The sequence below is a fragment of the Nycticebus coucang genome, chromosome 8 (genome assembly GCF_027406575.1).
Source record: "Nycticebus coucang isolate mNycCou1 chromosome 8, mNycCou1.pri, whole genome shotgun sequence".
Taxonomy (NCBI): domain Eukaryota; kingdom Metazoa; phylum Chordata; class Mammalia; order Primates; family Lorisidae; genus Nycticebus; species Nycticebus coucang.
Window position 1 is genome coordinate 123,032,708 of NC_069787.1, and position 26,421 is coordinate 123,059,128.

Here is a 26,421-nt window from a genome sequence, read left to right on the forward strand (position 1 = left end):
TCTATCAACCCACTCCCTCCCCTCCCCTCTCCCTCCCTTCCCCTCCTTCATCCTAGGCTATAGTTATGTTTCATTTTAAATTGGTTTATAAATTGGCTATAAATTGGTTTCACAGTAGTACTGAGTACATTGGATTTTTTTTTCCATTCCTGAGATACTTTACTAAGAAGAATATGTTCCAGCTCCATCCATGTAAACATGAAAGAGGTAAAGTCTCCATTTTTTAATACTGCATAGTATTCCATGGTATACATATACCACAATTTATTAATCCATTCATGGGTTGATGGGCACCAAGATGGAGAATTTGAAAGAATTGTTTCAAGATATTTTTCATTCTCTTTTATGATATCCTTATTTATTCTCACTAAGAAGTTTTTTTACTTTGCCATGGAATTAAAATTTCTTTCCTACCAGACCCTGACAGCCCTGTAAATATACACTTGTTTTCTTATGTAAAGATACACAAGAGTTATCCAAAATTATTACTGTTTGGGGGAAAACAACTTACTGAACCATCATAAAAACATATCCCTGCACAAAGATAAAGATTTGACATTAATTTTTCATAGATAAAAGATGGTATAAAGGAGGTCACGTTGACTTTCAAACTTCTTGGCAGCAGAGTTTGTTTAGCATGTTCTTATTCATAGTAACTTACTGTGGAAAAGCAAAAGATAAATACAAAAAAAAATTAAAATATGTATTTGGGTACATTCTATATTCCAGGCACTGTGCTAAGAGTTAACAGGAAAAAGGGGATTTTCAATCTTAATAATAGATCTCATTTTAGAAAAAGATATTGAAAATATTTTAATTTGTTTTAAGAATTAAAAATTGCCATTTACTCCTGTATCCCATGGCATCTAATTTTATTTTATCTTATTTTTTTTTTGTAGAGATAGAGTCTCACTGTACCGCCCTCGGGTAGAGTGCCGTGGCGTCACACGGCTCACAGCAACCTCAAACTCCTGGGCTTACGCGATTCTCTTGCTTCAGCCTCCCGAGCAGCTGGGACTACAGGCGCCCGCCACAACGCCTGGCTATTTTTTTGTTGTAGTTTGGCCGGGGCTGGATCCGAACCCGCCACCCTCGGCATATGGGGCCCGCGCCCTACTCACTGAGCCACAGGCGCCGCCCTCTAATTTTATTCTAATGCTGTGTTAGTTTACCTATATTAATTGTTCTATATGTTTATTATAGGAGTTCTTCAAAGAAGAAAATAAGTAAATCTCATTAATGATGAATGCTGGTTTTAAAGGCCCTAAAAACTTTGTTGTAAGAAATAAGTTTCAATAAGTAAATGTCAGCACAAGAAAAGGTGAGGAAGCTTAACAAAAAAATCTTCGAGTAAAAATATTAAGAAAATATAGACTGGGCCAAGTGGCTCATTCCTGTAATCCCAGCACTTTTACAGGTCTAGGTAAGAGAGTCACTTAAGACCAAGAGTTTGGGACAAACCAGGACAAAATAGCAAGAACCCAAGCATGGTGACGCACCTGTAGTCCCAGCAAACGTGGCAGGCTGAGGCAGGAGAATCACTTGAGCCCCGGTATTTGAGGCTGCAGTGAGCTATGATCATGCCACTGCATTCAGACAGGGTGCCAGAGCAAGACCCTCTCTCTTTTAAAGAAAAAGAAGCTGAAGAAGAAGAAAATAAAAACAGTGCCTCTTTTTCTTATTCAGGAAGTAGGAAGAACTGTGATTTGTGGAAACCCTTTTTGATGAATGAATTTCCCTGTAGCAAAGACATTTTAAAAAATAATGTTTGCTTCTGAGTGTAAAGATAATATTTATTTCAGTAATGTGTGCAAAAAAAACTGAACACAAAGGGAAGAAAAAAATTATCTAAGGCCTTTCTGGCTTTATTTTATTCTATATTTTCCTAACAGGCTATAGGTACAGAATCAATTCAGGAGTCACGCCTAATTAAGGAATTTTGAGGAGATTAAGCAATGAATTTAAAGATTGAAATTACTGTGTATCACTAATTCTAACATCTAAGTATAGAGAGTGGGTCATCATTTCTGGGGGAAGATTTAACATACTGAAATTTTATTTCTAGGTTTTGCTCATAGTCTCTGGAGAGGAATGGCAACCCCTGAAATCTGCTTCATAGCAGAAAACTGCCTCTTCTAAACTTCATGTCCTCATCACTCACCCTATTTCCAGGGCTAGCCCCTTGCCTTTAAACTGAACAGACTAATAGAGAAAAAGGACAAAATAGTTCCAAGCAACTGGCCCTGAAATAAATCTTAAAATGGAACTTATAGTATCCCTCTGGCACTTAAATACATAAATCTTTAAATTTAAGAAAGAGAGAAAATATCAAATATTTGTACATTCCCTATCAGGATCATGAATAACCTTTTTTAATCCCAACCCTTTACCTGCCAAAACCTCAAGCCTACACACAGGTACTGGAACAAGGTCGTGCTTCAATGATCTTCTTCCACAGGTCTTTCTGGCAGGCCCAGCCAGCCAGCCCGGCCCCAGCCTTTACTAATGGCGGACTCCACTCCCCTCTGCCGCTGCCCTCTCCCCTGGGGACGGCCTGCCCCAGGAGCCCTTCAATGACGGGCACATCTCATGTGGCCCAGCTCTCTGCCCTGACTACAGAGCTCCCAAGGGCTTGATGGTTTAAAGTCGAAAATGGCTCTATGCTCGAGAGATGACAAAATCCTGAGCTAAATCCTGTCTCAGTTGAAAGCAGGAGGGCGGCCCAGAGGAGAGGGGCAGGTGGACAGCCTCCTTCATCCAGCCAGATACGCAGTTTGGGGGCAGAACTAGGTGCAAAGCTAGTCATAAGGAAGGCTTTTGGCAGTGACAAGAACCTGGGCAGATCCATAAAGCAGGATGCTGTTGCATGAGCAGAAAGGCTCTGCCAACCGTGGGTCATTACAAAAGTTCTGAGATATACAAAAATCAAGAAACGTAAAATCTGCATGGATGGAAACTAGTGCAGCCCTCCCAACATCGAGAAGCAGGCAAGTTGAAACGTACATGGGTGAAATCAGGAAGGACGCTCTCAACTGTGTTTCTTGGGAATGAAAAATGGACCATAACACAGTCCGTCTCAAAACTTTCATAGTGACCTATGTACCATTTGGCTGGAGCAGAGCATAAGAGTGGTTTGGGGGAAGGCGAAGAAGTGTCAGCACCAGAAATCAGCATGGCACTGTGGAGAGACCAGGGCTTTGGAGAGCCGACCCTTAGATATTGAGGCCTTAAAAAGAAAAAATATACGCATACGTGTGTGTACATTATTCCTCACTGCAAGGGGAATACTACTTGTGCACCCCCCTCCTGAGAGGCCGACCTTTATCCCACATGAGCTTTACTGCTTTTTTGCCTAGTTTTAGTGCTGTTTCAAGTTCTTCCATAAAGTACAGGTGTGAGAGCACCTCATCCCCCACCTCCACCCTCTAAGAGCCCCAGCGTTATTATTGCTTCTTTTTCTTTTTTTCTATTTTATTTTATTTTATTTATTTTTTTTTTTTATTGTTGGGGATTCATTGAGGGTACAATAAGCCAGGTTACACTGATTGCAATTGTTAGGTAAAGTCCCTCTTGCAATCATGTCTTGCTGTATTATTGCTAATTACCAAAAAGGTAAAGAAAGTAAAAAAGCAAAGGCTAAGTTGCCGTCACATTTGTTAACTCTGGCCAGATGCTCATTAGCAACACACTAGAAGCCAAAAACTGGAAGACCAGCCTGCAGCTTGGATCCAAAAATAAGGGCCCGGCTCTGTGGAAAACACTGACAGATGCGAGCCAGAACCAGGAGGAGCGCTGTGCCTGCGTCATTTGGAAAAGAGCTCGTCTGGGCGCCCGACGCAGAGCTGCATCCAGCTTCTCTCCAATAACCACAGAAGGGATCCTCAGAGTATGGCTTTGCCTTCAAATCACCTGGGATGTTTGTTAAACCTACAGAAACCCCCGCTGCAGTTCAGAGACCATTTTTCTTATTTTGTTTTTTCCCATAAATATCCTTCATGAAGGATAAATAATTACCAGTTTTTCTCACTATTGTAGTCTGATAACTTAAGTTTAATCCCTGGCGCATGGTAGACTCAAATACTTATTGAATGAAAGAGTGAAGAAGTATTAACTGTGGCAAAATAAATATTACAATTGTATTTTATATATTCCCTTCTCATTATCTATAGCAATACATTCGAGCCAAACTGCAACTTAGAAAAGAAAATCACCAAATCTATAACCTTAAAATGATCAAATCCAACTTGTGGGACATTCCAGGAAGTACTTGATCTTAAAAGTGCAAGGTCAAGAAAGGCAAGAAAAGACTGAGGAATTGTCAGAATTGGGGGAAGATTCAGAAGAAATACAACCAAATGCAGTGTTAGATTCTGCCTGAGATCCTGGAACAGAGAAAAGGATAATGAAATTCAAAAGGGTCCTATGGTACTAGCTCTGCACCAACATTCATTTCCTGGTTTGATATTTGCGCTATGATGATGTAAGGTGTTAACATTGCTACATCGAAATGTCTAAATGTCTCTTCATCCTCAAAGTGAGGAGCTTGTTTAAATGATAAGCATGTTTCTAGAATGAATAAGCAAGAAGCAGTCACCCTGTTGATCACCAAAAGGTAACCACCTACCCAGGGTGGTTGTGAGCACGTATGTGAGCGCGTGTAGGGAGCTTTCTTCGTTTTACATTTCATCAATCACTTTTCTATGTCACGGTAGGTGAACTCCAAGGGTTTTCTAATTATATATTCCTTGGTGCCCGAAGGAGTTTCATCAGAAGACACAATTGCAGTTCAACAGTTGTCTTTATATTCCCTCCGTTTTTAAAATGTTGGAAATGTCATTTTGATAAAATTATCTTCTAAGGAACATTGCACTAATTTGAGATTTACAGTGAAATGGTCGTAGGACATCCAAGGTCTCAGGAAGGCATGTTCTCATTAGAGGGATAAAAGTAGTTAAGAAAATGGTCACAGAGGGTTTTAGAGAATCATTAAGTAATAAACCACCTTAGCTCTTCTGCAGTGGGGCATAGTAGAGAATAAAAGCCAAGAAACAGAGTTCCCCCATCTAGAAGGCTGGCATTAGAGCTCTGTCCAGCAGGAGGGAATGTGTCCTGTGTGTAAGAGGTGACTTTTCCTCGGGGGTGGTCAGCAGACCCGCCATACTCTAGGCCACTCACGCTTTCCTAGATGGAGGTCTTGCCGCCAGGCAGGAGGACCTTCCCCTGACCCCTCTCCAGGAGGGGACATGACTGGGCAGGTACCCAGGGATGGGGAAAAACCTTTCAATCACTGGGAGACTAGAAGAACTGAAAATTATTGATGAGCCTTATTAATTTTTCTACAAATGAAAATAAATGTGTTTGGTAGAAAATTATCCTAATATTATGAAGGTTAATAATACTTAAAAGGACAATTTAATTCAATGTAACCAACACTTACCAACCATCTACTAGGGACCCACTTCTATCTAGGGCTGTGGAAATATAACAATAAATAAAATAAAATTCTAGCCCTCACACAGCTTACTTTCTTATAAAAGTTATAAACTCTATAAACAATTAGGTAGAAAACAGGTAAGTAGAGGGTGTTGAAAGGGCCAGAGAGTTTGGTACATGTGAACAAAGTAAGCTGAACATAAGAATGACAAACTCCCAGAAATGAAAATGAGCTCTTTATTTTTATTAAATTATGGTATAGATAGGTAACTTGATGTAAATATATGTGATATCCATTCATTTTTAAATTGTGAACTCACTGAAAAAGAAAAACATTTAATTATTACCGTATTTTTCTTTCATAATTCTTTTTTTATTTTTTTTATTAAATCATAGCTGTGTACATTGATATGATCATGCGGCATCATTCACTAGCTTCACAGACCGTTTACCAAGTTTCACTTATACCCTTGTAAGATGCACCACTGGTGTAATCCCACCAATCTCCTTCCCTCTACCCACCTTGCACCTCCCTCCCCTCCCTTTCCACCTTCCCCCTATTCTTAGGTTGTAACTCGGTTATAGCTTTCATGTGAAAACCCTAAATTAGTTTCATAGTAGGGCTGAGTACATTGGGTACTTTTTCTTCCATTCTTGAGAAGAATATGTTCCAGCTCCATCCATGTAAACATGAAAGAGGTAAAGTCTCCGTCTTTCATTAAGGCTGCATAATATTCCATGGTGTACATGTACCACAATTTATTAATCCATTCGTGCATCGATGGGCACTTGGGCTTCTTCCATGACTTAGCAATTATGAATTGAGCTGCAATAAACATTCTGGTACAAATATCTTTGTTATGATGTGATTTTTGGTCTTCTGGGTATATGCCCAATAGAGGGATTACAGGATTGAATGGCAGATCTAGTTTTAGATCTCTAAGTGTTCTCCATATATCTTTCCAAAAGGAATGTATTAATTTGCATTCCCACCATCAGTGCAAAAGTGTTCCCTTTTCTCCACATCCGCGCCAACATCTCTGGTCTTGGGATTTTGTGATATAGGCTAGTCTCACTGGAGTTAGATGGTATCTCCAAGTAGTTTTGATTTGCATTTCTCTGATGATTAAATGTGATGAGCATTTTTTCATGTCTGAAGGCTGCGTGCCTGTCTTCTTCAGAGAAGTTTCTCTTCAAATCCCTTGCCCAGCCTGCGGTGGGATCCCTTGTTCTATTCTTGCTAATGCGTTTGAGTTCTCTGTGGATTCTAGTTATTAAACCTTTGTCGGAGACATAACCTGCAAATATCTTCTCCAATTCTGAGGGCTGTTTGCTTGCTTTACTTAGTGTGAAATATTACTATAATCTTCTGGCTGTGCAGAAGATTTTAGTTTGATCAAGTCCCAGTAGTGTACTTTTGAAGCTGCTTCAATTGCCCGGGGGGTCCTCCTCATAAAATACTCACCCAGCCTGATTTCTTCAAGAGTTTTCCCTGCACTCTCCTTTAGTATTTTTATAGTTTCAAGTCTTAACTTTAAATCTTTGATCCAGTAAGAGTCTATCTTAGTTAATGGTGAAAGGTGTGGGTCCACTTTCAGTCTTCTATAGGTTGCCAGCCAGTTCACCCAGCACCATTTGTTAAATAGGGAATCTTTTCCCCACTGAATGTTTTTAATTAGCTTGTCAAAGATTAAATAACGGTAAATAGCTGGATTCATCTCTTGGTTCTCTATTCTGTTCCAGACATCTACTTCTCTGTTTTTGTGCCAATACCATGCTGTTTTGATCATTATTGATTTCTAGTATAGTCTGAGGTCTGATAGCGTAATTCCTCCTGCTTTGTTTTTATTTGTGAGTAATGTCTTGGCTATTCGAGGTTTCTTCTGATTCCATATAAAATGAAGTATTGTTTTTTCAAGATCTTTAAAGTATGACAGTGGAGCTTTAATAGGGATTGCATTGAAATTATATATTGCTTTGGGTAGTATAGACATTTTAACAATATTGATTCTTCCCAGCCATGAGCATGGTATGTTTTTCCATTTGTTAATATTTTCAGCTATTTCTTTTCTTAGAGTTTCATAGATCTCTTTATAGAGATCTTTCACATCCTTTGTTAGATAAATTCCCAAATATTTCATCTTCTTTGGCACTACTGTGAATGGGATAGAGTCCTTAACTGTTTTTTCAACTTGACTGTTGTTGGTATATATAAAGGCTACCGATTTATGAATGTTGATTTTGTAACTTGAGACGCTGCTGTATTCCTTGATCACTTCTAAAAGTTTTGTAGTAGAGTCCCTAGTGTTTTCCAGATATACTATCGTATCATCCACAAAGAGCGAAAGTTTGATCTCTTCTGACCCTATATGGATACCCTTGATCGCCTTTTCTTCCGTAATTGCAGTGGCTAAAACTCCTATTACAATGTTAAAAAGCAATGGAGACAATGGGCAGCCTTGTCTGGTTCCTGATCTGAGTGGAAATGATTCCAATTTAACTCCATTCAATATGATATTGGCTGTGGGTTTGCTGTAGATGGCCTCTATCAGTTTAAGAAATGTCCCTTCTATACTAATGTTCTTAAGTGTTCTGATCATGAAGGGATGCTGGATATTATCGAAAGCTTTTTCTGCATCGATTGAGAGAATCATATGGTCTTTGTTTTTTAATTTGTTTATGTGCTGGATTACATTTATAGATTTACGTATATTGAACCGGCCTTGAGATCCTGGGATAAAACCGACTTCGTCATGATGTATAATTTGTTTGATGTGTTGCTGGATTCTGTTTGTTAGGATCTTGTTGAATATTTTTGCATCTATATTCATTAGTGATATTGGTCTATAATTTTCTTTTCTTGTTGGGTCTTTTCCTGGTTTGGGGATCAGGGTGATGTTTGCTTCATAGAACGTGTTGGGTAGTCTTCCTTCTTTTTCTACCTTTTGGAACAGGTTGAGTAATATAGGTACTAATTCCTCTTTAAAGGTTTGGTAGAATTGAGATGTGAAACCATCTGGTCCTGGGCTTTTCTTTGTAGGGAGATTTTGTATGGTTGATGCTATTTCCGAACTTGATATGAGCCTGTTCAACATTTCCACTTGATTCTGGCTAAGTCTTGGAAGGTGACGTGCTTCCAAGTATTGGTCAATTTCCTTCAGATTTTCATATTTCAGAGAATACAGTTTCTTGTAATATTCATTAAGGATTTTTTGGATTTCTGAGGAGTCTGTTGTTATTTCTTCTTTGTTGTTTCTGATTGATGAGATTAGAGATTTTACTCTTTTTTTTCCTGATTAGGTTGGCCAAAGGTTTATCTATTTTATTGAACTTTTCGAAAAACCAGCTTTTTGATTTATTGATCTGTGGTATTATTCTTTTGTTTTCAATTTCATTTAATTCTGCTCTAATTTTGGTTATTTCTTTTCTTCTACTGGGTTTGGGGTTGGAATATTCTTCCTTTTCCAGTTGCTTGAGATGTCCCATTAAGTTGTTAACTTCCTCTCTTTCCGTTCTCTTGAGGAAGGCTTGCAGTGCTATAAATTTCCCTCTTAGAACTGCCTTTGCGGTGTCCCAGAGGTTCTGATAGTTTGTGTCTTCATTGTTGTTTTGTTCCAAAAAATTGGCGATTTCTTTCTTAATCTCATCTCTGACCCAGCTATCATTCAGCATAAGGTTATTTAACTTCCATGTTTTTGTATGAGTATGCAGATTCCTGTTGTTACTCAGCTCAAGTTTTATTCCATGGTGGTCCGAGAAGATGCATGGAATAATTTCTATTCCTTTAAATTTACTAAGGTTAGAATTGTGACCTAAGATGTGATCAATTTTGGAGTAAGTTCCATGGGCTGATGAGAAGTATGTGTATTCAGTTTTGTTGGGATGAAATGTTCTGTAGATGTCTGCTAAATCCAAATGTTGGATGGTTAGGTTTAAATCTAAGATTTCTTTGCTCAGCTTCTTGTTGGAGGATCGATCCAACACTGCCAAAGGAGTGTTGAAATCTCCGACAATTATGGAGCTGGAGGAAATCAAGTTGCTTATGTGTGTTAGAGTTTCTCTTATAAATTGAGGTGCATTCTGGTTGGGTGCATAGATATTAATAATTGAGATCTCATCATAGTGAGTATTACCCTTAACAAATATGAAGTGACCATTCTTGTCCTTCCTTACTTTTGTTGGTTTAAAGGCTATTGTATCTGCACATAAAATTGCAACACCTGCTTTTTTCTGATTACCATTTGCCTGAGATATGGACGACCATCCTTTCACCCTGAGTCTGTATTTGTCTTTTAAGTTAAGGTGTGACTCTTGTATGCAACAAATATCTGGCCTGAGTTTTTGTATCCAGTCAGCTAACCTATGCCTCTTTAGAGGACAATTTAAGCCGTTCACATTAATGGAGAATATTGATAACTCTGGTGAAGTTTGGGGTATCGAGTTTTTCAAAAGTCCAGTGGGCATTTTTAATCCTTTTGCCAGTGTGGAAATTGGAGTTTGATCTGAAGTTTCTGAGTGAGTTTACTTTTGTGGTTTAGGATCGGGTTGGTCATTATGGAGGATAGGTCTGAGACTATCCTGAAGAGCTGGTTTGGTTATGGCAAATTTCTTCAACATATGAATGTCATTAAAGTATTTAATTTCTCCATCATAAATGAAACTCAGTTTAGCTGGATACAAGATCTGGGGTTGAAACTTATTTTGCTTTAGGAGATTAAAAGTCGGTGACCACCCTCTTCTGGCTTGAAAAGTTTCAGCAGAGAGATCTGCAGTCATTCTAATATTCTTCCCTTTGAATGTAATGGTTTTCTTTCTCCTGGCAGCTTTGAGGATTTTCTCCTTCATATTAACTTTAATGAAGTTAATTATGATATGCCTGCGGGATGTCTTACTGGGGTTGAGTCGTGCTGGGGTTCTGAAGCTGTCCGATACCTGAATTTCAGAATCTCTAGGCATGTCTGGAAAATTCTCTTTCATAATTTCATGCAGAAGGGCCTCTGTGCCCAGCAAGGCCACTTCATCTGTTTCTGGAACTCCTATGATTCAGATATTTGCCTTCTTCAAATTATCCCAGAGCTCTCTGAGAGAATGATCCATTTTTGCTCTCCATTTCTCTTCCTCTTTGAGAGTTTGGGAGCATTCAAAGGCTTTATCTTCGATGTCAGAAATCCTTTCTTCTGCTTGCTCCATTCTGTTGCTGAGGGATTCTACTGTATTTTTCATATCTTTGAGGGCTGCAAATTCTTGCTTCAGTGTGTCTAAGTCTTTGGTGGTTTTGTCTTTAAATTCGTTAAATTCTTGAGACAACTTTTGAATTTCTCCTCGAATTCCTAATTCCACTTTGTTAATCTTGTCTGCAACCCAAATTCTGAATTTGATTTCTGACATCTCAGCCAGTTGTTTATGAATGGGATCTTCAATTGCATCTGCCATATCTTTCCTTGGGGGATTGATCTATTCTGGTTATTCATGTTACCAGAGTTTTTCCGCTGATTCCACCCCATGGTTGTTTTACTCCCTCTGATTTTTTCCCCTGGGACTTTGTTGAGGGCCTGTACAGTGTTGTGGCCTGAGAAACTGGGACTCTGTCTGGTGTGGTGGAGCTAAGTGGTTCTGTCTTGTTTTCAGCTGGTTTCTGTTCCACCCTAGTGAAATAGATACTTTGGATTGAAGTCTCAGCTGTGGAGAAATATCAGCAATTAAGTCACTCCACCCCCCACCGGCAAACAATTGGAAAAGAAAAATCAAACCTTCCTATCACCGTGCACCCAGGGACCACCTGATTTGTCCTCAGGCGATTGGTTCAGTTCAAAAAGGTCCAAATCAATTGTCTCAGTCTGCACCTGTCTCGGGTGAGAGAGTTTAAGAGGTCTCTGGGAACTGGATCACAGGGGTCTGGTGACTACTCTGGTGTGGCTTGCTCCAGTGCTGCGTGAAGTCAGGAGAAGCCACCCAGCCAATAAATCAGTCTGGGAAGGTTGCTGCCTCCTTCCCCACCTTGCACCACTTCACATCCAGTCACTGATAGCCCTGCAGTTGGCTGACCCAGTTGTCTGTAGTGAATCAGTACTCCAGGAGTTTGTACCTGCCTGAATCACAAGGAAGTCTGCCAGGCTGCTGTGCTCTGCCTCTCTCCAGCGGGAGGAGGTGAGGCCTGACAACCTCGGGTGCTTGATGAAGGTTGAGGGGTTTTCACTCAGGTCCAGTCTCGCCCCTGATTAATGTTACTGACAGAACAGAACAGAACAACTCTGCGGTTCCCCTGCAAAAGAGAAGCTGAATTGGGCTCCCAATCAGCTTGTCTTTGCTCTTGTATTGTCTATAGGCTGACGATCTCCTGAGGCCAGGTGCGTCTTAGGTTTAGTAAAGCGGACCTCTGGGTCAGCCCTGCCCTGGAAGTTTCCCTGGTTTTCAAGTTGGAGTTGCCTCAGCCAAACTCAGAGTCTCTGGTTGCCCAGGGAGACAGGGGGTGTGGCTTCAGAATACTTGGTAGTGAGCGTATTGCTAGCAAAAGATGGCTGCTGCTTTATGGCTCAGACAACGGCTGCTCCAGTGTAGCTCCCCTCCAGCCAACCGTCCTCTCTCCACTCCCGTACCCCAGAGTCTGCACGGACCGGCTACAGCCCAGCACTGTCTACACCCCTCGAGCAATCACCCAAGATTCTGGACCCCTGGGGGACAGGCCTCCAGACCTTGAAGCGAGAGCAGAGGGGAGTGCGGGGAGCGCTAGGAGCCTAGGGTTGTGGGCAGAGAACACACACAGCTTTACACAGTTTTATGCCTGGCCGTATTGTCACCAAAAGACGGCTGTCACACTGTGCTTCAGGGAACTGCCACTCGGGTGCAGTCCCCTCTCCGCCAACCGACCGGGACTGGCCTCCAGACCCCAGTATGAGCAAAGGGGAGTGCTGCGAGCTCAGAATTCCAGGTAGAGACTATATACAGTTTATACAGTTTTATGCCTGGCAGGAGGATGCTGTGGCACCCTAGTAGGGGAGGTAGGTCCAGTTTTTAGAGGGTCTCTCCCGTGGAGTGTAGTGGGAGGAACTTTGAACTCTGATGGGTTGTTTGTGGGGCACACTGAGCCATTCTCATGGGGGAGGGGACTCCCGTCCGCTTGGTGATGGATTTTGTACCTTTTGTTTGTACCCTTGTGGTCACAGCTCGCCTCAGTGGAGTTGACGTGCGTTCTACAACCTTCTCTCTTAGTGCAGCTCAAATCCACCAGGTTACTTGCTGAATTTTTGTCCTTTAACTCTCCTTCTGGACAGGAGCCTCTGTGGAAAGCTGGCTTCAGTCAGCCATCTTGTCTCCTCCCCCCCTTCTTTCATAATTCATTACTTCTTTTGACTTGGAATTAGAAACCCAATTTCTTGGGTGGTGCCTGTGGCTAAGTGGGTAGGGCGCCGACCCCATATACCAATGGTGGTGGGTTCAAACTGGCCCCAGCCAAACTGCAAGAAAAAAAATAGCTGGGCATTGTGGCGGGAGCCTGTAGTCCCAGATACTCCCAAGGCTGAGGCAGGAGAATTGCCTAAGCCCAGGAGTTGGAGGTTGCTGTGGGCTGTGTGATGCCACGGCACTCTACCCAGGGTGATAAAGTGAGACTCTGTCTTTGTCTCTACAAAAGAAAAAAAAAAAGAAAAAGAAACCCAATTTCTTTTCCTTTGCACCTAAACGTCCTTCAGGCCCTGTATTTTTTCACTATGATATACAGAATGCAGCTTTAGATACTTAAGCCAGGGGCAGTAGGTAGTTTTTCAGGTTAATGTTGGAACAGAGATGCTCCTGGGCCTGCACGTGACCTCCTCCACGCTGTGATTACCACCCTGAAGGCTGTTTCGTTCTGGCTTCAGTGCCTTTTTTTTTTTGCAGTTTTTGGCCGGGGCCGGATTTGAACCCGCCACCTCCAGTATATGGGGCCAGCGCCATATACCTACTCCTTGAGCCACAGGTGCTGCCCTTCAGTGCCGTTTTATGCTACAGTTTGATAACTTCAAATCATAGCTCTTCATTTGTACTGTCATACATTAATTAAGAAAGGTAAGCTAAGGGATGCTAGTTTATTTTCATAGTTTGAAGTCAGAGGACTTTTTTAGTATCTGGGGTTCAATGGCATAATATTAAAGAATGAATTTTAGGCTGTTATTGTCGTTTCTGAAAACTGATCTCAGTGAAGAACCATGGACCAAATTATTCCTTAGCGAATGAATTTCCCAAAGATTCTATTTTGGCAGGACTGAGAGAAACAAAGGAGACATTTGTGTAAACACTTGTGAATGCACAAATATTCCAAAGGTGCACACCGATTGTAGCATCAGCAAGAAGCTCAGACTTTTTTTTTTTTTGTAGAGACAGAGTCTCACTATACTGCCCTTGGGTAGAGTGCCGTGGTGTCGCACGGCTCACAGCAACCTCTAACTCCTGGGCTTACGCGATTCTCTTGCCTCAGCCTCCCAAGCAGCTGGGACTACAGGCGCCCGCCACAACGCCCGGCTATTTTTTGTTGCAGTTTGGCCGGGGCTGGGTTTGAACCCGCCACTCTTGGCAAATGGGGCTGGCGCCCTACTCACTGAGCCACAGGTGCCGCCCAAGAAGCTCAGACCTTTGGGCCAATCTTCTCTGCTAAGTAGAAACAGGACTATTCCCTTTGATGAAATAAATGGTTAAAAAAATCTCTTCTGCGCCACAGAACAAGTAAGCCAGCAAGTTCGTTAAGAAAATGCTGACCTGATTTTGCTCCAAGACATAGAAGAATAGCCAATTTGTGGTATTAATTGCTGAACCCACGGCTTGTCCCATTTTTGCTTTTTGCCCAAAGCAATTCCTGAGGAATGAGGAATGGTTTCAGGGATAGTATCCCAACAAAATAGTGTCACCTCTTGCCTGTCACTTGACTGGCCCCACATCAGTCCCATCCCCGGGAGCTCCAACCGCTGGCACAGCGACCTTTTCATCACACAACTAAGCCATTTCCTGATGTTTTGCCTCCACGTCCAAAAGCTCTTGGACCTCTTCAAAATTCTCACTGCACCAAAAATAGTTAGCAGTGGGCTGTTCTTTATATCTCATTGACTGCAGGAGAAAATTCCACCCATCATTTAACTTGTCCTGAAAGCTCTCAATTGTATTTTTAACACCCTGAGCTACAGACTTGCTGGTTAGACTAACATTTGCAAATGCTTGTTGACACTCTGGACATGTAATTTCTATACATTCAATACTGTTTCTTATCTGAATGCTGGTTGACTAGATGTGTTCACTTCACAAAAATACTTATTGTTTGTATAATGTTTCTGTATTCATGCCACATTTTAAAATATGTATTCAAGTAATAAATTCATTCATTCATTCATTCAAAAAAAAAAAAGAGAGAGACTCTTTTATAAACGTGTTGTCTGTAAAAGGTTTTGATGCCCAGGCAATTTTTTGCACTTAATAAGGAACTGCACTTTACAGCAGCTCACTTATTTTATTCTTATTCAGAGACAAACACTGCCGTGACTTCAGTTCATTAAATTTTCCAGCACCCACCTTTTCCGTGTGCCAGCCATGGCTGGTCTTATTACGGTTCTTTAAGATGTAACTTTTCTTTGCAAACATTCTTTGTTTGGAGCTTTCAATCCACCAAAAAAAAAAAAAAAAAAAAAATTTGTACTCCTATGTTTTTCTTGCTATACTCAATTCTCCCTTTTAGGAGATGCACGAGTTTATTTTTCTATTCATTTTACAGTTAGAAAATAGCAGTAAGTGTCAGAGTATATCCAGCAGCTGTTGTTTGGCTTCAAGGCTGGGAACGCAATGGGACTTGAACTAATTGGGCAGGACGTGGTCCTTCCACAGAACATGCCGCTCCTCCGAGTGGGGGAATGTCTACCTTGTGGAAACAGCAGCCCTTCATTATCAAGAGAAGCTGAAAATCAAAACACTTTAAGAAAATCTCCTAATTTTTTAAATGTGGGTAACTTATTCAAAATGTATTAAAATAATGAAGTGGATCAATACTGTTCCAGCCAAGATAAACAGGTCCCCAAGCTGAGTGCAACCTGGGGGCTGCCAGTCGGCAACTTCTGGGGACATAGAGGGTACCAGTGAAATAATTTATACCCTACTTTTGTTTTAGTCCCTGAGGACTAAAGGAAAAGATGCAATTACACCAACATATTGCTACTGAGCATGAAATCTAAATGCTGTAATTAGGCCAGGTGTGGTGGCTCACGCCTGTAATCCTAGCACTGTGGGAGGCTGAGGCAGGTGGATTGCTTGAGCTCAGGAGTTGGAGACCAGCCTGAGCAAGAGTGAGACCCTGAGATCCTGTCTTCACTAAAAGTAGAAAAATTGGCCGAGCATTGTGGCAGAAGCCTGTAGTCCCAGCTATGGGGGAGGCTTAACCCCAAGAGTTTGAGGTTGCTATGAGCTATGACACCATGGCACCCTAGTCTGAGGCAACAGAGTGAGACTCTCTTTAGAGAAAGAAAAAAAAGAATAACTAGCTGGGCATGTGGCCGGCACCTGTAGTCCCAGCTACTCCAGAGGCTGAGGCAAAAGGGTCACTTGAACCAAGAGTTTGAGGTCAATGTGAGCTATGATATCATAGTGCTTTATCCAGGGCAACAGAGTGAGACTCTGTCTCGAAAAACAAAAACAAAATGCTACAATTAATTTGGGAATATTCTAATGAGCTAGTGTGGTATGCAAAAAGGATACCCCTCTTAAAGCCAGTCATGTTTGGGGAATACTGGGTATCTTCCCTGCCGGATGGGTTAATATTTGATTCCTCCCCTGGAAATAAGGATAATAAAAGTATCTTTGCAAAACTAGTGCCTTATAAGTTTGTCAAAATGATTGGCAATAAAAACACAAAACATTCTTAGCACCCTATCTAGCATTTGTAAAGGGTTCCATAAATGGTAGCTATGGCTGTTAGTATAAAATGTGAAATGCGTTTCCAGCAGAATTTCTCCACATGCCCCCACAACACCACTCTGGCGTGGCAAGTGTCCACTGTGTCCCTCCTGCTTCACAAATGCAAGCCTTTGGCAGCTGGTTATTCCTCTCTTCCTTTGCTTTCCTAAATCCACAACCAATAGAGATTTCCACCTGGAATAGTGGTTCATAGCAGAGAAGGTACACAAGCGTCGTCTCTTGGGTCTTGGAAGTGGGCACTGGAAGGAGAGGGTTCCTTTTGAAAGGTTATCAGGAATACAAAACACAACCCCATTTGGGAAGCAGAGGCAGGAAGAGCCATCACCCAAGGTTCACCTTCCCTTTCCAAACAAGTAGCTTCTTAGCTAAGTGATAGCAAGACACTGTCCACTGACATTCATGTTCCTATAGCAAAAGAAAAAGCATCTTTTAGGACAGGACTGCCATTAGCATATATGATGGTTTTGAATGAAGAAAAGTCCCTGCTTCCTCCAGAGAGACACAGACCCCTTCTAGAATACTTAGTGAAGGGGCGCAGGCTGCGGCCCACATGTGCCCCTCATCCAAGCATCTTGTAAAGTACTCGTTACAATCTATTAAGGTGTTCCTGAGGCAAGAGACATATCCTACTGTGCATAATATTAGGAAAATGGTTATGAATAATGTGAAAATATTTGTTCTTTTCTAGGAACATGGGTGACATTTGGAGGTCAAATTTCAGATGAGGTAAGTTACTGTTGGCCTCTGTTATGCTGAAAAAGAAAACACAGGGGGCTGTGCAGTCGGGACCCTGCCATTGTACAGGAGTGAGGTGCACATGGTTAAGAAATGGAAATGGTTAAGATTGACTCAAAGATGACGGTCAATTCTATCTATTACATGCGCAGGTTGAACAGTGAGAGAATGAATTGTTTGCAGTTAACATTAGTCATTTCACAAACAGATTTCATCGCTGCCATTGCATGGCTTCATTTTATGTATGTATTTAGTTTGAGAGTGACCGACTGGTCCCATTGGGCACAGGACTTTCTCAGTTTTAGCGCTGACACCTGCACAACAGAAATTCTCTCAGTCTTGGGCAAACTGGGCAGCTGGTCACCAGGCTTGGGCAAGTGTGTCCAACCTCTCTCAGCCTCAGTTCCTCCTATGTAAAATGGGACGCTGCTGCTGCCCTTGATGGTCTGCTGAAAGGATCAACACATCATGCATGTCAGGCACTTGTGTTGTCCTCTCTTTAGGAGGGAGCAGACACTCTGTAAATGGCAGCAAGATCGCCCATAAAATTCCCGGTGGTCATCATTCACACATTTAAAACAGTGCTTACTGAACTGATATTTTTACCATTGCTTTAAGGAACCCCTTCATGGCACAAGTGAGGGCTACAAGCACTGAGTGCCAAGACTCTGTGTGGGCAATGCCCCAGGTCCCTACCTGCCGGGCCACTGAGGAGTCAGGGAAAGTGGCTCTGAGTGGATCATGTCCCTCTCTGCCTCTATCCAACCTGATTTACTAACATCTATATTTACGAACAGTGGCCAGACAAGTAAAATGCAAATACCGTCCACTCAGCAAGATTGTGGTTAAGACTAATGAGACAGTTCCTGTAAAGTGCTTAGCCAGGTGCCAGGCCCAGAACCAGCCCGTTACAAAGGTTCTTCTTACTTTCATTCTGAAGAAGCCACTTGGAAGAACAGAGGCTGTCCCCACTGCTCCCAAAGTCACCAGTGTTACTCAGCAGATGTGAGGACGAGTCTGAGCTGAGTATCCTTGTCGTCTAAAGGTCTATTCCCAGTGCCAGGCCCAGGAGCCCCTAGAGGGCTTGTCTCATGGGGGTTCCTGGGGGTGCACCCTGAGGTGAGAGTGACATGTGGGATGGTCATCAGGAAGTGCCCTCAGGGTCAGCACAGGGTAGAGCAGGGGGCAGCCCTGAGCAGGCAGAGACCTTGGCAATGAGGCAGTCTTAACAATGACCAATTGGCTGCAGAGGCGCTCACGTTAGATGCAGACCAGACAAATAGCGACTGTACGTCTAGAGAGCAGCTGGGGCCCTCCTAGTTCCCAGGGAGGTGCCTTCCCAGGAGGGGATACATAGCCAGACCCGGCCTCACCCAGGCTTCAGTGGCTGGAGCTCAGCTATTTCCACGTAGCAAAATGTGAGCCAACGGCAGGGAGTTCACCTCCCCAGATGTTCCTGTTTCCTCTCTGGCTTCAGATAATCCCAACACAGAGCAGGTACAAAGATGCGGTCGCAGGGATGGTCACCCCAAGGTGTGCTGAGTGATGTAACCGTCAGCACCACCTCAGGAAGGGGATGTCCCCATCGCTGGGAGAGCTCGACGGTACATTGAATTACCACTTGGCAGGGGCGTTATTAAAAGGATTCAAACACCAAACGACATAACTTAGTAAGGTGCCTCTCAAAGATGATTTGGTTCATCATAAAACCAAGATAGATGTGGCTCACAAATATTAATTTTTGAAAGTAATGATCAGAAGATATTGCCATCTTAGAACCCTTAGTGTTCAGAGCGTTATTTACATTTTTTGATCTGTAAGGTAGTTAGGGCACCTTTAATTGCAGCTAACAATAAATCCAACTCAAATCAGCTTACCCAATGGAGAAAAGTTATTTTTGACTTTTAAACTAAAAGTTGAGAAGTAGAGCAAGTTTCAGGCCTGACTCAGTGATGTCCACTCCACTTCCCAGGGAGTCTCCTGGCCCTGTGGCCCTTCTCTAGGTAGGAAGATGGCCACAATTAGAACAGTAACTCCAGGGAAAGGGTTTGGGTCTAGAAAACTGAGAATAAAAACAAGGAAAATATTCCTGGGCGTCTTCAGCAAATCTCTCCCCACACCTCACTGGTCTGAATGTGTCCCAAGACCTGAGCCACTTCCTCTGGGGCCTACCAGGTTGGAGGGAGGTGAGGTCAGGCTGCAGACGCTTTTTGGCTTCGGGGGGCTGAAGGGGTTGGGGGATGGAGGGTGGGGGGTGGGCAGGAGGAGATTCCCAAACAAAATCATCCCCATTTTGCTGATAAGTAAACTGAAATACAGAGGGGTCAGGTGATTTGCTTAAGCTTATTTAGCTGGTAGATGTGACACCCAAGACCAGAAACTGGTCTGCAGACTTAGTCGGTGATTTTTTTCCCATTATTCCATATTCAGGTCTTCAAATCCTATGGTTAGGAAACATCGTTTTGCTCAGATCTCCATCCAGAATTCTTCATCTTATCTTAAAAATTTCCTCCAGACAAGATGTAATTGTGAAGATTTCCACAGGCTAATAGACAACATAAGCACAATAATCTCTAAAACACAGGACAGTCATAATTCAGAAAACTATACTTGTTTTAACTTCTGATCTCTAGATAAGATAAATGTTATAAAGGTAGCAAATTAAAAGGAGTCATAGCATTTTCGCTGCTGTTACGCCAAAGGATCGGTGTGGATTCCATTTTGCCAGTTTAACAGTTTTCTTGGTAGCCTAGTTTTCAAAGTGACAGAAAAAAACAGTTTATCTTGCAAATGCTGATGAAGCAGCTTGGGCCTACCATCAAAAATATAATGGAAAAATCAATGGTCATTATTTGTGAGGTGTGTAATTTTTCAAATGACTAATACATCCATCAACAAAATGAAAGAATGGCCCCTTTCCACTGTGACTTGCCACTGTCCCTCTCTGGCCACCCCTCAAGCTGTCGTACATAATTACCCTCTACTCTTCTGTCACACGTGACACTCGTGGTCAGTACCACAAAGCCAGGAACCAGGGGCCCTCAGGCTGGGCCCCGAGGAGCAGGCCCCAGCAGGTCAGGGCACTCACTTCCTTGTGGTGTTGGCTCCCTGATGGGATTTTGCTGAACTGCCAGTGTCAGGAGTTTGACAACAGTCACAGTTCTGTCTAAGCCTCAGGGGAAGAAGTCACAAGCTTTCAGGTCAGGAGTCACCTAGCTGCCAAAACCTATTGCCTTGGATAAAGGAGTTGAGGAATGGAGGCACCAGTGACACAGATGACCCTCTTTGTCAGAGATTATAATGCCACAGAGAATGTTGTCAAACCAGTCTTCCCAGCAGAGTGAGAGACACAGATCTCCCCAGTCACGGCCTCTAAGGGCAGACTTCATCCCAGCCTTGACAGTGATCCCTGAGTGCCCTCTGTGGCTGAGGGAGGGCACGCTTCTGCCCTGCTTTTTTTTCTCGCTCTTCACTACAACTGAGGAAAACCAGGAGTGGTTAGTGACATTTCAGTGCCCTTAAAAACCAGTAGAGAATTCCAAGTTGCTCCCCGGGGTTTGGAAAGCGTCTGGCCTTTCTGACTGGCCTTCTCATTCCCTTGCAGGTCGCGGAACGGCTGATGACAATTGCCTATGAAAGTGGTGTCAATCTCTTTGATACTGCTGAGGTCTATGCTGCTGGAAAGTAAGTCAAGACCTGCTTGTGTCACTCAGGTGGCATCTGTGAAACCAGGAGAGTCTGCCCAGCCACATCTGACATGTTGAGAGGGTCTGCTGTCCCCTGCATGGGGGTGGCGCTGCTTTGCTCCTTCTGTCCTCCCTCAGCCACCACCACTGGAGCTGGGGATACTAATTATCTCTGGCTTTCCCTTATGACCCAAACCTTCCCTTCTCGGGTCCATACATAAAAAATGGACTGGAGGAGGCCAGGTGCAGTGGCTCATGCCTATAATCCCAGCACCCTGGGAGACCGAGGCAGGTGGATTGCCTTAGCTCACTGGTTCGAGACCAGCCTGAGCAAGAGCAAGACCTTGTCTCTAAAAATAGCCAGACATTGTGGTGGGCACCTGTATTCCCAGCTACTTAGGAAGCTAAGGTAAAAGAATTGCTTGAGCCCAAGAGTTTGAGGTTGCTGTGAATTATGATGCCACGACACTCTACTGAAGGTGACAAAGTGAGACTCTGTCTCAAAAAAAAAAAAAAAAAAATGGACTAGAGGGAGGTGGCACCAGAGAGCAATTGCTGTGGGTACATGAGAGGCCGGGGAGGCTGGTGCCAGAGAGGCAGCTGCGGAAATGGAGAAGCATTAGTTGAACATTCGAGTGAGTAAATGAATGAACATTGCAAGATGGGTTTGAAAGCTACTCTTGCTGTGTCATCACCACAGCAATTAGTCCCTCGGCCTGTCCCTACACCAGCATGACAGGAAGATCAGACATCAAAGCAGGGATCCCCAAAGATACCAAGGAATCCAGCACCTTTTATAAGAGGATATTTTTGAGCCCATTCTGGGGCGGAGAGGGTGGCAGAGGGCCTTCATTTCTTTTGTGTGAGGAGACACATCCAGATGCAACCCTTCTCTCGGACCCTTAGTACAGACCCCAAGGTCCATGCCATCCTGATCCCAACATAATCAGCACAGTTCAGAATAGGTCTGGGGCTCCCTGGCCTCTGACTGTGAACATTAATGTTCACTCCCAGAATCAGAAAAACTAAATAGCTGCCCAGCTATTTGAGCAGCTCTGAAACTGTCTGCCAGGGCCGTGGAGCACGTCACCCAGAGGCCGCGTTCACCTCCTCCCAGGTGAGGGCTGCAGTCAGACCACGGGCCCTGCTGAATCAGCTCCATCCCATGCACTTGGCCAAAGTGCATTTTCCTCATGGGCTTCCTGAGTTTCAAGAACAGGTCTATGTTTAAGAACAATCGAGGAGGTTCCAAGCCCACATCTCGGAGGCTTCCTGTTGAATCCCAGGAGAGAAAGTAAAAGCTTTAGAGCCCGCCTCCTCCTCTGCCCTGCCCGCTACCAAACTAGGCTAAGCCAGAAAGAAAGGAGGAGCAGCGGGAGCTCTGCATTCCTGCTGCGAAGGATTGCTAGGGCGGGCAATGATTGAAAGGTTGTCAGGTTGTAGTTGAGATGTTCCTGTTGTGAAATGCAAGGGAGACAGACAGGGAGAAGTGAAAAGGGCATCGGTGGAGCCCCCCAGTGCCTGTCAGCTCGGGGTGCACTCCACAGCGCCCCCAAGTCGCAGCTTGTCGCAGGGTGCACACTCTAACACAGAGGGAACTTGCAGTTAAGACTCAAAACCACTCGTGCTAACTTCCACGTCCAGCACCCTCATGGACAGAGGGCCAGCTCTCAGAGCCTCTGGGAGGCCAGTGCGTCTCACAGTGTGGGTCTCACTGAGAGGGGCGTAGAAGAACGCTTTTGATTCCTCATTCTGGGGTCCCAGCTGGGGCAGGTGAAGGGGAGAGGACAGTGGACTCCTCAGTATGCCCCTCCATGAGCCGGCCCAGGGGAAGGAGGGACACGTCCTTACATCTCCTTCTATCCTACCCCTATGACAAAGTTTGTCACTGGAACCCAGGACTTCTCTAGTGGGTCACTGCTTCTGCAGCCCTGGCCTTTGGGACTTCTGAACCCTCACATGGGTTCTTAGTTTATCTGGCAAGATCACCCAGGAGTCGATATTTCCTGTTTAAACAGTGTGAGGGCTGGTTGTCCCCCCGTCAGACTGAACTGCTCCACAGCAAGGCGGAGGAGCCCCGTTAAACGCCACCTAACAGCGTATTTATATACGGGATAGAGGTTCAGAAGTGCCACGCTGCCAGATGACTCTGCCGCAGTGCTCTCCTGCCAGGGTGGCAGGACTTGGCAGGTGCTCGGGAACGCCCCGGAGCAGGATTCTGCAGGCACAAGCAGAAACAGTGAAAACGCTGCGGCCGGCCCAGAGTGGCTTCTATTTTCGGGATATGTAGACGCTGAGAGTTCAAACAAGGAAGGGCTCTGGGGTTTGGGTGACTCTTGCTTTGCCAGGGCACGGTCTCCTAAGATGCTGTCTGTTTCCCCTGCAGGGCCGAAGTGATTCTGGGCAGCATCATTAAGAAGAAGGGCTGGAGGTACTGCATGTGTCCTGTTTGTGTGTCTTGTAGAAGAATTACGGTTCGCACCACAGAAAGGAAAATAAAATCTCATGACACCTGAGCACAAGACTTAAAATAAAAAAGGCAATGGTAGAAAAAAAAAAAAAAAGATATACAGTGGCTTGAAAATGAATGCCAACTGCTAGTTCGTTACTTATACTTCAAAAATTGTTGACTAGTCACTGATCACAATGAACGACAATAAGGCCGAGCAGTGAAGGAAATCACGAGATATTTGTGCATAAAACCCAGTGTCATTTTCATGGCTTCTGGCTGCCGTTTGTGGCAATCTCATGAAGGAAGTGAGCTGACGTGGAGCTAATTGTCTATATGCATGTATTTATGTTTTATATTCATTTCATTAGTGACTCTGGACACACAGAAGTAATAAAACAAAACACTCTTGGGGTAAATGTACCAAAGCTTTCTTCTCTGGGCACAACTAGTCAGCATCCCCTCTTGTGTGCTCAGGAGCCCTGTAGTCTGAGTATTCCGGGAAGTGCTTCTTCTGCCATCCTGGAGGGGTCCCTCCCCAAAACACAGGGGCTTCTACATGTCATCCCCTCACCATCAACAGCCAAAGCCAGTGGTAAGAAGGCAGCCCCAATTTCTGCTGTGGGGCGGGAGGCAATCCCCTGCCTCTCACCAGGATGTCAGACAGCAGCCACTTCCTCCCAGCACCAGCAGAGTTAGGCCAAGCCCAGCAAAGACCCCAGGCACGCTCAGGGTCCCCTGCTCTGGCACGATATGTGCTGATTGCCACATGAGTGACAGTGCTATAGTGTTGGGAAGGTGACTGTGCAACAAGCTTTGTACTCAGGCGTATACTCAGTGTGTATTTTCTAAAACTTAGTCTGGGAAACCCGGAGATTCTCAAAGAGCAGAGATTAAGAGTGGTTTATCATGCTTTCCCACACGTAATTTAAACTCCCTACAGGATGGGAAACTAGGGAGCTCCACATACGCTGAGCGCAGCTTACTCCTCGCTCTGAGATCAATTTTGGTAGGAATAGAGGGCTGTACGGAAATGGAAAAACCAGATATTTATGGAGAGATGAACAAATAAAGTTTGGTGACCTACTTTCTCTTTCTCCCTTCTCCTCCTCCCCCACCCCAGGGAACTGTAAGGATGTTAATAGAAAACTACATTCCACCTTACATATGGGGAAGAATTCATGTTCCCACCCAGTTCTCCACCTTGCCTGAGTTACTTTCCCACTCAGAATGTTGGCAAATCCATCACCGCCTACAGAGGGGCTGTTTCAGCTTCCTAGAGCCACCACCACAAAGTACTGCAAACTGGGTGGCTTAGAACAACAAAGGGTTATGCTTGACCAGGCCCCGTGGCTCACATCTGTAATCCTAGCACTCTGGGAGGCTGAGTAGGGAGGATCACTTGAGGTCAGGTGTTCAAGCCAGCCTGGGCAAGAGTGAGACCTCGTCTCTACTAAAAATAGAAAATAATTAGCCAGGCGGGTGGCACATACCTCCCATCTACTCGGGAGGCTGAGACAGGAGGATCACTTGAGCCCAGGAGTTTGAGGTTGCAAGATGCTAGGCTGATGCCATGGTACTCTACTGAGGGTGACAGAGTGAGAATGTCTCAAAAAATAAAAAAAAGAAAAAGAACAAGGAGGAGGAGTGGGAGCAGGAGGAAGAGGAGAAGAAAGAAGAAAAAAGAAAAAAGAGTTATTCTTGCAAAGTTCTAGAGGCCGGAAGTCCAAAATCAAAGTGTTGGCAGAGCCATGCTCCCTCTAAACTTCCAGGTAAAATTCTTCCTTGCTTCTTCCCAGTTCTGCTGGTTGCCAGCGACCTCTGGGACTTCTCAGCTTGTGGCTGCAGCCCTGCAGCCCCGCCTCTGCCTTCTCCTGGTCTCCCCCCACTCATGTGCTGTGCATCTTTTTGCAAGGCCCACCCCACACCAATGTGACCTCATCTTTGCCAATTACATCTGCAATAGCCTCACATTCTGAGGTGCTGGAGGTTAGGACTTTCACATGTCTTTCGGAGGAGGGGAACACAATTCGACCCCCACAGAAAGTCCCGTAAAAGTCCAGTCAGTCTGCAGTGAGGTGTAGGCCTCCCCAGAGCACCCTGAGGGGACGGGGTAGCACTGGTGCAGCAGCTGTATGCCCCTCAGCACCCAGAGAACATCCCATCATCACTCCCCACAACTGCAGAATCTATCACGTACACCACGAACTGCTGTCCAGTCTTACGAATAAAAGCTGGAGCTGCTGCCATACTGCAGATGTTTCCAGCAGCTCACAGTTCCCCCAGGAGACTGGTGGAAAGATAGGACACATCACTGTAGCACTGAGCCTATAAAAGCTGTTTCAGTGCGGACCCTTGGCTACTAGTCCTGATGCCACCAGTTGCTAGCTGTGCTATCCAGGGTAAGTGACTTCTCTTCTGCGATTCTCAATGCCCCCACCTATAAAATGGACAGCATAACTAATCATGAAGTGCCATGCTGATAAAGCAAGATAAAGTGTGCCAAAGTGTTTTGAAGGCTGTGCTGTGTCACTGTGAAATACTCACATTGTCATCCTCCACCCACTCAGAAGACTTGCTCTGTGGGAGTCAGGGATGTTTGCCCAGCTGCTGTCTGCCCTTGCTTCTGGAACATGAATGTTATTGTGCTCACCCATGTAGGCCAAACATTTCACAGGAAGCCCAGCTTTGGAAACCTAAGTGCATGGTGGCATTTGGGTGGCATGTGCAGCTTTGGCAGAACCGACTGCTCTGAAAAATCAACAGGACAGCATTCTTTTTTTAATAATATTCCATCCAGCTTTTCAATGAAGGTTGAAAGTATTTGCTAAAGGAGGCCTGGCTCTCCTGTGGCAGGTTGCTGTTATAACAGGTATCATGAGGTTGATGTATTAACCTGGAAAGTACATCAGCCCATTTGGAGTGTGTGATCTCCAGCTACATAAACCTATAGACCTACCATTACAGTGACTCAAATTACTTTTCAGGGAATTAACTTCAGCAGGATGAGGTTGCTGACATTTTCAACCATTTTTCTGTTGCTGTTGTTGCAGCCAAGTTGTCAGCGTTGTCGCCATCATTCCCCATTGGTTATCGTTAATCATGCCAGGCTTTTGTACCTGAGAGCCCCAAGGCATTGAGTCTACAGCTGATGGAATTATAAATGCCTTATTTCAAATACTCCTGAAGTTT

General features: G+C 44.0%; 1 protein-coding gene across 3 annotated transcripts in view; it reads left to right on the forward strand.

The window, feature by feature from the left end:
- KCNAB1 (potassium voltage-gated channel subfamily A regulatory beta subunit 1) overlaps positions 1 to 26,421 on the forward strand; it is a 441,389-nt gene that overhangs the window by 323,600 nt on the left and 91,368 nt on the right. For all 3 annotated transcript variants that reach the window (XM_053600068.1, XM_053600069.1, XM_053600070.1), the window contains exons 3-5: positions 17,048 to 17,085; positions 20,699 to 20,778; positions 23,167 to 23,211. In XM_053600068.1, the coding sequence (XP_053456043.1) occupies positions 17,048 to 17,085; positions 20,699 to 20,778; positions 23,167 to 23,211 (163 nt within the window). The remainder of the gene's footprint in view (positions 1 to 17,047; positions 17,086 to 20,698; positions 20,779 to 23,166; positions 23,212 to 26,421) is intronic.